A 13,296-nucleotide genomic window follows, 5' to 3' on the forward strand; every position below is an offset into this window, starting at 1 on the left:
TCTATTTCATGATTTACTGCATGGCTATGAGGGCCATCACCAAGTAAGTAACTTGGCCAAAACAAACAAGCAAACAAAAAACCCAAGGAAGAAAAACTATTACTGGTTACATTAAAACTAAAGAAAACTGAATCCAGTGTTAAAAATCATCTGAGAAATACACCCCCTTTCTGACAGGTCACTTCCAATAAACAAATAAGGGGAAAATCTGTTAATACTCTAGATTCTAGGTTAAAAATTCAGCATGTGTGCCATTTTTTTCCTCTCTCATATTTTATGCTATTACTTCCATATATGACCTACTATATTTATATACCCTAAAATCTTTATCAAAATCTTTATCAAAATCACATCAAATATTGGCTACATTGTTGTCAAGTTCTGCACTTATTCTAAGTCCTATGATCCCTTAATGTAAAACGTGTAGCTATAGTTTCTTCCTAAACTTTCACACACCGGTGACTATCAGAAACAGCAGTTACTACTAAAACACTTAATGGTTTCTTTACGTATCGGCAGCCATGTGTGCGTGGCAGGGGAGGACACACAGAGGTCTTATCAGGCACATGGTTAAATACTAAATGTTTAAGTATAATCAAGTACCATTTCATAGTTTACTCGTAGCATAAAGACGTTTAGTGTATTTTAATAAGCTTTTATAGGAAAAAAACCAATTTGTATTACTGAAATATTTTAACCAGTAGGAAAGAAACCATGAAGTAAATATAAAAGTGTAAAAAGTTTAAAACATATCAAAGTAACAAAAGTAAACATGGCCTCTATAGAGTAAAAATTATCTTCCAAATTTTCTAAGGAGCTCTGATTTTTATATACCTGACAATCAGCTGTGCACATCACCAGTATTCATGTGAATACAGGTGTTCACAGACAACCCCCTACGTACAATGTACATACATAAAGCTTTAATGAACAAGAGTGCAATGCTTCCAAAAGCCTTAAGCACCAGTGTAAGATTCCTAGAACCTGCTAAGCCTCTAGCATGCCAAGTGATCCAGATCATGGATACAGACTACACTAAATACTCTATAGGTTTTGAGATTGCCTTCTGCCCACAAATCAAACAAAATACCTAAAACTAGCCACTTAAACAAAACATGAAGGGGGTTCATCATCAGTAGGTATCTATACTTCAGTAACATAGTTCTTAAGATAATGTTGCTAATTTCTTTTAGATTAAATATTCAAATTGAGATTTATATAGAAGCCTAGATGTGATCATTCTGCTTGGATTCATACATCAAAACCCTACTTCTTAAGATCTTTGATCAAAAGAACAAATTCTTATCTTTCACAGAAAGAAATTTTAGACCTATTTTTCTTGTGGCTTATATCATTACTGATAATTCAATAAGGTTAGTTTTGTCACAGTGTATTATTACTAAAAAGTGTACTTTCTAAGACCTGAACCAAAATGTCTGTATATTAAGTGATTAAATATGTTAAAACATATTAAAAATGATTTATTGGAGAACTAACTGTACTTCTTAATCTTCTATTATTGCCTTATAATACATGTTGGGATAGAGCTAACTTTAATTAACACTGCTAAAGAAAAATAGTGTCTAATCATTCAGATTAAAGCTTTCACTATTTGCAATAGTTTAGGAATATGCCACAATTCTGTCTTCTATATGAAACATATAATAAAAATCTATTTTATACCTATATATATATATATTTCACACATATATATGAATGAAAGAGGATTGGGAGAAGGTGGTTGGTGGAGTTAAGTGTACCTAATGTTTTTTATTAAAAATAATTTATCTATTATGAATCATTTAATAACATCTTCAATGTCCTGGCAAGACACTGGTTCTACTCGATCCTTTTCCCCAAACAATTGATAGAAAAACATTCTTCAGACCTTAAAGCAATTTCCATTATCACAATTTTAAGAACTCTATTGCAGAATTAATATACCATCCAAAGAATATTAACATCTCAGAAGTTAAATGATACTGGAAAGAATATAGTTAATGAGCTATGGGAAACAAATGAACAAAATAAACCCCCAAAAATCTCATGATATGTTTCCAGTTTTAATTTGAAAAAATCCAAACAAATAAACAAACAAAAAAGCTTGAAACATATACATACATTTAGGAGAAATGAAGAAAACAGGAAGGGATTGCCAATATTCATCAGCAAGTGTTATCAATGTAATTCAGATTCTCTAAAGAAACCTCAAGCTTCAAAGTTTATTTTAATATTGTTTTGTACATGTACCCGTTTGAACAATACCAACATTAAATAACTAAAACAAGAAGATCTAGAAAACTCTTCGTATAGGTTCCTGGCTGGAGCAGCTCATGTCTAACTCTGGCACACAAGCAGACTCAAATACCCTCTCTGTCCTGTACCGCGCTTGCGTCACTATTCATCCGCTTAGCAAATAAAGCATTAAGATAAGGTTAATGCTTCGTGTACCAAAGCCATATTCACAAAACAACTGAACAACTTTCTTCCAGAGATGAAAAAATTAGTAATTATTGTGTCAGGAGGCATATATTTTATTACTCTTGCATGTATTTTAGACAAAAATATTGAACAGCTACTTATGCTCTTCCACACATCATATTCACTTAGTTTATGGCCACAGTTTTAGTGCAACAAAATATCTTTGAAAAGCCACTCTACAGTAATTATGGCAAGGCTCATTTAAATGCAGAGGTAAAGGTCCTATCTAAATAGAAACTTAGAAAATAATGTTTGACGATGAAAAGATACTCCATCAGGATGAATGATTTTAGTATACTAAAAATATATAAGCATTTCTTGAATGAGTTTTACTGTCAATTTTGATGGAGTATTCTTAGTGGTGATAAGTTTTGAGAGGTATATGTTACACAATCATTATACTTGAGATTAATAGTCTTAGGTAAATATTTAATACACAATGCCAAGGTAGTTTCATTTTTTTCTGTTTTTAATTTTTGTACCAAAAACGTCATACATTTAACGTTGACATCTTTCTTACCTGTGTGCCTCAGACCAATAAAGAACTCTGCATTAGAATTTAAATCTTGAGACAGTAGTATAGCAGTGAAAAAACTGTAAAGCAGCTCAGATACATTGAACCCAGGTTTTACATTTTCATTTGTCAGATCAGAATATAAAAAGTAAGCTCGAAATCAACTTGAAAAAGCTTATTATTCTTCCTCAAGAAAAAGTATGAACAATCTGAAAATGGTCAACTAGTGTGAATGAAACATTGTACATAGTGAAGTCACGTCAGTGGTTGTTAGACATACCACTCCCTCCTGGAAATTACGGAGCCATCTACATGAGAAACCAAACCATCTTCACTTTCATTGTAGCGTTCATCACTGACGAACTTCATTCCCATTTTTAGATCTTCATAGTAATCCATCGGTCTTTCAAACCTAGTGAGATTCTCTACATTATTCCACTGAGTTTTCTCAGGCTCCTCTAAGTAGTCTTTACGTATTAGGTTGTTCACTGGATTTTTGTTTTCCTTTTTTACACTGTCTGGGTAAGAATCAAGCTCATCCTGTTGAAGAACATCAATTTGCGATTCTTTTTGCATGTCTGATGGTGGAATGTAGTTTTTGGCAAAGTAGTCTCCACGAAACGTCCGTCTTCTCCTATAGCAGAATATCCCAGCCAAAATGCTCACAAGCACTAAGAAGAGAGCCCCACCCACTACACTAGCAATGATGGTGCCGACTGTGTCATCCTTAAGTGTTGCCAAAGTTGACAATGGAAAGGGCAATTTTTTATGCTCTGTTGCTATCTCCTGGACGTCAGCAGGTGAGGAATGCCACTGAACTGTCGGCTGAAGGGTGGTGGTGGTAGGAGGATCTGATGGAGACAGTAAAGATAGACAACACACAGAAGGCAGACAATGTCAATGAGGCTGATTCAGCAGCACGTGAGCAGGCAGCACAGTTAATACACGTTCAATTAACAATAGTTTTTCATTCTTAATTTGAAATTAAAAAGGGGTATTACTTAACAAATACTTTAAAAAAATCCTGACACTTTAGTCTGTTACCAGTGAAGTCTAAAGGCAGTGGTGTGTGTCGGAAGTCATTCGATCCACACTTGACAACTGCTGTGCTCTAAGGCATGGGTTAGGGTTTCAATGTCGAGTATTACCTAAGTGGTTTATGCATGGCTAGCTTAGGAATTATCACACAAAATTTCAATTAAATCAAAAATTTCAAATGTGTAGCTTCTTAGCCAGTACCAAAAGAAAAATAAAAATTGACAATAAAAATATTTTCTTAATATACATGTTTACTTAATATGTAAGAGTAGAACTTATCTTTTAAAAGAATGAAAAACCATAGTCTTGTTAAGTGGACATACTATATAAATTGTGGGCTTAATAATTCTCTCAAAAATATTTTTTCTTAAATAAAAAGTACTATAACATTTTTATAAAAAAATATAATAGTAGAGACCATTATTTGGTAATTTTAAAAATAAAAAAGCAGGTATGTAAAACTGTGTCAATCAAGTGTAGTATTATTAAATGAGAATAACATACAAAGTAAAAACATAATATTCGCCTCTAATAATCAAAGATAATATAATGAACATTTGTAACATTAAGCAATTTCAACTGTATTTGTATAATTCCATGCCATTGTTTTAGGACAGACTGTAAAAGAGAATAGCTAATATTTTAGAGAGAACATTCTAATAATATTTAAGTATTAGATGCAAATGGATCATTTATTGACATTATATTACAGAGTAGCAATTAATATTAAAAAGCAACTAAACATAAACAGTAAAAATTAAAGATTGGTTAATTGTCCATTAAGTAGTATCTGTAGGTCATGTTATATACAGTTCTAGAGTTTAAAGATGAGTTTAAAATGTTGAGTTTTTCATAGATAACCCATAAATAACCCAAATGGTAATCTCCTAAAATTAATTTTTATGTGAGTGGTTCTGATAGAACTTTTTAAAATGATTGTTAGAAAAGTACTAAATCTACATGGGGTAAGTTATTCTAACATCACAAGCTAAAGAAATGTACTTACTGAAACAGGATTCATCACGGAATGCCATATGTATAGAATGTGGTAAAAAATTTAGCAAGAACAGAATTTAAAAAAAAAAAAAACAAAACAAACCACCAAATCCTCTAACCTCGTTGTCTCCCTGAGGCTCTAGCTACTGTACCAGGTACTGATGGATGGGCTCTACCAAGTGCCACATGAATTCGAGTCCACCAAATCCTCTAACCTCGTCTCCCTGAGGCTCTAGCTACTGTACCGGGTACTGATGGGATGGGCTCTACCAAGTGCCACATGAATGCGAGTCTGGGAAGACCTCATGAGACAGTCTTCTCAAGCTGGGCAAGTTCATTGTGAAGAAAGTGCAAATGTGAAACTGAAGGATTCATTTTAGCATTAAAGGAGTAAAGCTCCACACACTCCAGCTTCAAGGAATTAAGGTGCTAAAGAATTAAGACAAAAACCTAAGCTCTTTTATAACACAATATATGTATTTTTTAGGGGAGTAACAGGGCAGCCAATTTACTAAACGATGATATGTAACAATTACAAAGAAAAATGCATTAGCACATTGAAATAAAAATACAACTTGCCTACATGAATTATTTAAAACTTATGCATATCTATATATCTGTATACATGGAGCTGTTCGAAGCTCAGGACGACCCTAAAGCCCTAGTTTCTCAGAGCAGTGCATACACCTGAGCTCCTACCTCCTAGAAAATACAAAACTCAACAGTGTTGCAATATATTGATTTAAAATTTGAACTTTATTTCCATTTGTATTTTTTCATATTTAACAAAAGAAAGATTTCAGAAAATTTTAACAAAGATATTTAAAACTTAGTTTAGCCTTATTAGTGGCCCTGGCAATTTTTCAATTCACTAGTCTCCTTAACTACTGTTAAAAGATAGTATAACCACAATGTCAGTATTACAGGAGTGAACACTTCATTTTACAGCTTAAGCAACAGACAACTGGTAATTTTATTTGAACTTAGAATGAATCTTGGTTCACACATGGAGTCAAAGGTTTTAATAATCATCAACAACTACTTATCTATAGTGATTTAAAAATTACATCATCACTGTCTTATCAAGCATTTATATATTCTTTGCTAAATGTATGACATATGAAAAGATGACAAACATAAAAATTGCAGTTGATTCTGAGATCTCTACTAAGGGGAAGGTCTTTTTAGTCTGTTTTGCCAACTATTTAATTAGTTCTGCCAAACAGAAGAACAAATAGTACATTCAGGACTATCCTTGTAGCTATAAGGCACAATTCAATCTATCAATAAATGTTAAAATTAAATATATTGACATTAATTATTTTACATATTGTTTAAATTTAAAATTTTTCATATCTTAAAGTTAGAAATTACCATTTATAGACTCTTGAATTTATACCCGATCCCAAAATCAGTAGTATGAAATTCTACTGTGCAGTGGTGTAAGAATATCAGGCTTGGGGTACTGATGTGAAATGTTGGAATTTGATATTCTACTTTCAGAGAAGCAATAAATTAGTTTTATGGAAAGGGACAAGCAAACAGCAAATCAGAAGAACACGATGTCTAGCAGCCAGCAGGTCTCGGGCTAAAAGAGTGACACTCTGCTCGAGTACAGTGCAGCAACCTGAATGGAACCCTGTAATCATGAGCCCATGGCCTTCTGCCTAAACCTAATTAATGGCCATGAATGGAGAAAACAAAGATGTGAAGAACAAGTCCACTCACAGTTGCTAAGTGCATAGTTTTCTAAGTAAGACTCTTGACATAGATTGTATAGTTTTAAAGGTAACCTAACAGTGAGATGGCATCTTCCTGTGTCTTGTCCTGACCAAAGCCCAGTAGGTGGATGACAAAGCACCTGTAAAGCGCCAGCACATGGAGGATACTTAATACAGACACAGCAGTGGAGAAGGCAACTCCAGCTGGCAGAGTCAGCAGTACCACAGACTGCATAGGAAGGAAGATCCACTTCTTGACTGCTTCATAAGCACTATCTCACACTGAGTTATTGTCTTCAGCAGTACTCTGAGTAATGAAACTGGCGTCTCATAATTACCCAAAGATGTCTCCGCACTTTATAACACTTAATAGATTTTGATTTAAAAAAACAACAACAACAACAAAACGGTTAATCATCAGTTCCCTAAACAAAGAAAATAAGGTTACTTCTCTCCTAAATCAGGTTGTTTATTTTTTTTTCATACATGCAACAAAAGTGTATGGGATACCTACTGTATATCACAGATTATTGTACATGGCAGCAATATAGTCATGATTAAAGTAGACACAAACCCTTGACCTCTTAAGTGTTAATGTCTAGTGGGGATAAAAGTGGGTAAGTATATGAATAAAATATGAAGTATGCCATATTACCAAGTAACCAAGTACTAAGGAGAAGAAGACAGAGGACAAGGGTGGCAATCAGGTTCAGAGAATCACAGAAGAGAGATTTCGTTGGAAAATGTGACAGTTTGGGAAGGGAAGTAAGGAAAGATCTACCAGGATGCCTCCAGACTACAGAAACAGAAAAAGAAAACTGAGTCAGAAGCACACCTGTTATGTTCAATGAAAAAGGCAGACCCAGTGAACACGGACATAGAAGATATGACTCCGAGGAGTGCACAGAGGGCCTAATTAGTCCCTGTGAAGATCTAGTTTTAACCCCAGTAAATGGGAGTTCTTGGAAGGTTTTACGGAGGAGTGACATAATCTAATGTACTCTTTAAAGACTGGCTATTTATGTGAATACAGATGGAGGGATGACAGGTTCAAAGCCGGAGATTAACAACTTTACAGGTAAAAAGTTCTGGTTGGTTTTGATCAAAGCTAAAAGATATAGAGTTGATTAATATTCCATATCTAACATGCAGGAACGCTGATACAGGATTAGTGGTGGACTAAGTGGAGTGTATAAGAAAGAGAAGAGAAGGTGGAGTTTAAAGGGCTGTGTCTTGTGTGAATGCAGGGACAGAACACAAAAGCAACTGAAAGGAGAAGAAACAGAGGCTGAGAAGTCTTCAAAACAAAACACAACCAATTATAACCCTGGAATCTAGAAAGTGTAAAGTTTGACTATCACCTGTAGCCTCCCCCAGCCTTGAACCAGGCTGATTCAGACTTTGCTGCCACTGAGCATGAGACCACCTGGGGTGGAACCTTCTGACCTAGATGGCTCTATTGTTCTGTCACCTGCCACTGCTCTTCTCCAAGACACTGCTACCTGCTGAGAGGTCCTTGAGATATTCGGGAGACAGCATCTGGCACATCTGGCACATCACCTACAGGCTGGCAAGAGGCTTCAGGAATAGATCTGCAGGGGATGGGCCTCCCCACTATATAAGCACAGACTCTTAGTAAACTTTGGGGCCTTGATCAGAGAAATATGCCTTGGCCTCCATTATTTCTCTTGCCGTTTTCTCCCATACAGCTCCTGCCTCCCACTCAGGAACCCAGTTAGTGTGGCCGCAGTTGGCTACAATCACCAATGGAATCAGCACACATATGTACGAAAGCAACTTGAACCTGGATATGTAAAGACAACAGAACAATAACATTTGAACCTAAGATCAAATACCTCACAGGAAGCTGTGTAAAAGGTACAAAGGTAAATACTCCCCAGGAAACTAAAATTTAAGTTTTCAATATAATTTAAATATACACTGCCTATGGCTGTCTTTCAACAGAAGAAAGTGACTCTAATATTTGAATCAACTTCTCAAAGTGCTATTACTAAGGAGCTATATGTGGATGGACACGGCTTTATGTTCCTTGTGAGTTAGTTTCACACAGAAAACTGGAGCCTCTGCTGTATGCCAGACACTGACACTGCTTGTCCTGAAGACAGGTGAGCCTCTACACAAGCATGTCACTATCCCGTAGTGACACTGGGGGCAAACACAGGGTCACACAGAACTGAAAACACAAGCATAATGCTTTCTAAAATCTGTAACATATTCTTATATTTGAAGGGACTTAGAACCACAACTACTCATTCCTTAGTAGAAACCTTTATCTGATGGTCCTGCTTTTTCTCATCTTCATTTCCTATAAGTTAGATGTGAACATTGCTACATCATTCTGCTCATTAAGATTTAAATAATTTAATGTATTTTTCCTGTTTCAGTACCTTATGGGTAATTTATAGCTATTGATAAAAAATACGGGTTTTGTTCTTATATTTTGTAAATGTTCAAATTTATACTGAATTAAATTAACAAAAGTTTCATAGTGAAACAGTATGTGAAAAAATACATTTTCAGGGTTTATAAACTTAGAAAAAATATCAAATTTTACATTATTAAAACACAGGAGCATATTACTTCACTTCTCATTACCCTAAAATGGCAGTCTCATCTCCAGTGGCAAGTGATGTTATTTCCAAAGCCAAAACAAAAAAGTTAATAGCCCATTTTACTCATCAGGCAATTACATGCAGAGCAGCAAATAAAAATGGAAAACAAAACAAAACACTGTTCATTGTTTAAACACAATTTAGAAAGGCATGCTACAGTCGAAGATATATAAAGAACTTGTTGACTACACATTTTGGCATCTCCTTAAACATCTTAGAGGCGCTTACTCTATCATAGCCCCTTTATGTTCTCTTAAATTTCCTAGCAATGAACGTAACCTGTTATGAGGAAAAGTATTGCACTGTATTACCTTACAATTATTATGATATGACTACTTTATCTCATCTCGGAGAAAGACAGTAGCTTACCTGAAATGTAGATGATCTTTTGATCACTTCTTTGACCAAGGGAATTTGATACTTTACAGACATAAACGCCAGAATAATTGACAGTCAGTGGATGGACAAAATGAAGAGTATTATCTGACGCCAACAAACCATCAGGCCATTGTCCATCCAACCTAGATATTTAAAAAGCATAACATTATTTTAAATAGCTTCAAATAGCAAACCCTTACAATTATTTAAACTATTGTACTTTTAGGACACCAGAAAAACTGTGTCCTTTACCTATGGTTAGTTATGAAGGCGTGTAATTTTTATTTCAATAAAGTTGAACTATACAAGTTCATTAAGTACACCTACTTCTTTGGAAAATTAATCCATATATGTTAGATAGGTCAGCATAATGAGAGGGAAGCTTTTCACAGCTTTTATTAAATTTCATCAATTACATATATACTGCATCCTGATAGCTGTCACCCTCCCCCATCGCTGAAGCTCCAAACCCCCTCTGCCAAGCCCACCCTATTCTTATCTTTTTTATGATACACTAAGTTTAACCAGAACTACTGGTATGACCATGTATTTGTAATGATCTACTCGAGGATAGCGGGATCATCCATGGGGAGCTAGCTGAAAACATCTTATATCTTCCCGTTCCCCAGAATATAGGAATAGCTAATAGTTCAGTAAGCAGAGATGGGTCCTATTAGTCACTTTTAGACGAATGGAAGGTGGGTCTTGTCCAGAGCTAGTACAGATTGTCACAGCTATTGTTAACATCATGACTTCATTGATTGTGTCAAGAACAAAAGACTGCATTTCACAGCTCTTCCCCCATCTTCCTGCTTTTTATTTCCCACTCAACCTTCACAATATTTCTCTAGCCTTTGATGGAGTGGCATGAATGTCCTATTTAGGACTGAGCATTCAACCATCTCTTAAATCTCAGGGCTTAAGTCCTGAGCAGTCATAAAGTTCTGGATTCAGTACCATTCACTGTAGAGGAAAACTAAATCTGTACATCTCTCCTGGCACAAAAATCAACTCGAAATGGATGGAAGACCTCAACATAAAACCACAAATTGTGAAACTGTTAGAAGAAAAGGAAGGCAATGTGCTACAAGATGCAGTCACAGGCAAGGACTTGACTCACTCAGAAAACAAAGCCAACAATCAACAAACTAGACCTCATAAAAGTAAATAGCTATGTACAGCAAAGAAAGGGGCAGTCAAAGAATTATCGTTGCCAGCTACATATCTACAGAGTTAATCTACAGAATATTACACACACGAGAAAAAAACAAAAACAAAAAAATTTCAAGAAAATACTCTACTTTTACAAACAGGCTATGGAGTTAAGTTCTAGTTTGCTTTAAGGGCCAGTCTGATAATGACTTGAGTCACATGAGATGGCAATCTCTACTGAAGGATTTCCCAGACCAGACTGTATTACGGGCATGCTTGGGGAAATGTCTGACTATTAGATATAGGAAGGCACAGTTCATTGTGGGCACCAAACCCCTACATAAATGGAACTGGGCTATACACAAAAGATAGTTTAGCATGTTAAGGAGCCAACAACCAGCATTGTTCAGTGGTTTCTGCTTCATTTAAGAATGTAATTTTCCCTAATAATGGACTATGACATGTAAATGGGCACAAACCATTTCCTCCCCTAAGTTGCTTTGGTCAGTGTTTAACCACATCAATAGAGATCAAAGTAACAATCTAAACAGATAATTCTTGATGATGATGATGATGATGATGATGATGATACAAATCTCTAATATACATTTTTAAAACTTAGACATTGTTAGCCATTAAGGAAATAAAAATTAAAAACTACTTTGAGAGCTGATTTCACCCACTAGAATGGCTATCATCAAGAAATCAGAGGAGCTGGAGAGATGGCTCAGCAGTTAAAAGCATTTGATGGTACTGAACCAAGACCTGTGCTTGGTTCCTAGCACCCATATCTCTTTACAGCCCCAGGGGATCTAATGCCCTTTGCTGTCTCCATGGGCTTCTATGTAAACATGGAGACAAATATACGTAAAAATAAATAAATATAAAACAATCAATTGACAACAAATGCTGTCAAGGCTGTAGAAAAAGAGGAACACATAGTCACTGTTAGTGGAAGAATAAAATAAAGTATGGAAATCGGGTCTTCAAAAGACTACAAATAGAAATATCACCCAGCTTCCCCACTGTTAGGGATATACCCAAAGGACTCTATATTCTACTGCGAGATATCTGTTCAACCATACTCAATGCTGCTCTTCTATTCATGACAGCTAAGAAATGAAATCAGCTTAGATGTTCATCAATCAGTAGTTGGATGATTAAAAATGTAGATAGACATAATTTTATTCAGCTGTCAAGAAAAAATGAGATACTGAATTTGTAAGTAAATTGAACTGGAAAAAATTATGAGGTAACCCAGGCCCAGAAACAAAACACACCATGTTCTTTCTCATATATAGACCTTAGCACTGTGTCTTTAGATTTGTGTTTAAGGTCCACTACCTGTGCAAGCCAACTAAGTCAAAAAAAAAAAAAAAAAAAAGAAACGGCCACTGGGGGTTGGGTATGCAATAAAGGGGGTTGCAGTACAACATGGGTGATAAGGTGATATACAAAAGGAGACACAGAAGGAACAGTAGAAATGCAAAGTGTAAGGTTTGGGGTAGGGGAGGTAGAAAGATTACAGGGCAGGGGGTAATAAATGAAGTAAGAAGACCCAAATAAAGTACAAATGAAGGAAGGCCATATGGAGACTCACTAACTTAAATATAAGCCAAAATAAAGAGTGAGAGCTAGAAGAGACATTCTGCAAATCTTGGTTAGCACTGCTCCTAAAAGCCATGGATTATTAAACAAAAATCCTAGCATTAGATATGAGATGCCTCTTTATTAGCTAAGCCCTAGAGACCCCAACAATAGAGCCTCTTGCCATTTCTCAAGAATGCCCAACAGAATTAGATAAGACTCTATTGCTGAAGATATCACACACCCTAAATACAGGATACAGAGAAACCAAGCTGAAACTCAAGTGGAAGCTTCTCACTACAGGCTAGCTATCATCAGATCCACGACAGTAATTATAGGGAAAGGGGAAAAAAGCTAAAATCTCTAACACTGCTGCCAGTATCCAGGGACAGAAACCACGACAGGATGGTAAGAGACAATAAGATAGAAAAATATTGAGAAACTTCTCATTTGTTTAATTTCTTTAGCCATTAATCTAATTATGCACTGAGTAAAATCAGCCTTAGTGCTTTTAAGAATACATTTCTCTTTTAAACAATTGGGTGCTCTGAGTTTAACTCTGTATTACCTGCTCCACACGGACTTGAAGGGTGGAGGATTTGCATCAGCATTACACTTGAGGTTAACACCTTTTCTTCCCACGAACCAATTTCCATCATATCCTGTTACTGAAACTTCAGGAGCATCTATAAAATCAATGCATGCAGGATACAATTATCTTTTGTTAGGAATAAATACACTATACGATGAAAAAACATTAACTCAATAGATAAGCTTTAGAAGAATGGTAATTATT

At 35.4% G+C, this 13,296-nt stretch overlaps 1 protein-coding gene across 3 annotated transcripts in view; it reads right to left on the minus strand.

Annotated features, from left to right (window-relative positions):
- The window catches only part of Nectin3 (nectin cell adhesion molecule 3), a 93,672-nt gene that overhangs the window by 48,291 nt on the left and 32,085 nt on the right, over window positions 1-13,296 (minus strand). The window contains exons 4-6 of one of the 3 annotated variants that reach the window (XR_003844870.1): window positions 13,069-13,186; window positions 9,753-9,904; window positions 3,002-3,846 (exon numbers count right to left, since the gene is read on the minus strand). Coding sequence is in view for 2 of the 3 variants with exons in the window: in XM_021209680.2 (XP_021065339.1) it covers window positions 3,266-3,846; window positions 9,753-9,904; window positions 13,069-13,186 (851 nt within the window). In the remaining variant the exon portion in view is untranslated. Of the gene's footprint in view, window positions 1-2,042; window positions 3,847-9,752; window positions 9,905-13,068; window positions 13,187-13,296 lie in introns of those variants that run through there. The other 2 variants (XM_021209680.2, XM_021209681.2) reach the window with 2 other exon arrangements.

This window comes from Mus pahari, chromosome 12, assembly GCF_900095145.1.
Source record: "Mus pahari chromosome 12, PAHARI_EIJ_v1.1, whole genome shotgun sequence".
Classification (NCBI taxonomy): domain Eukaryota; kingdom Metazoa; phylum Chordata; class Mammalia; order Rodentia; family Muridae; genus Mus; species Mus pahari.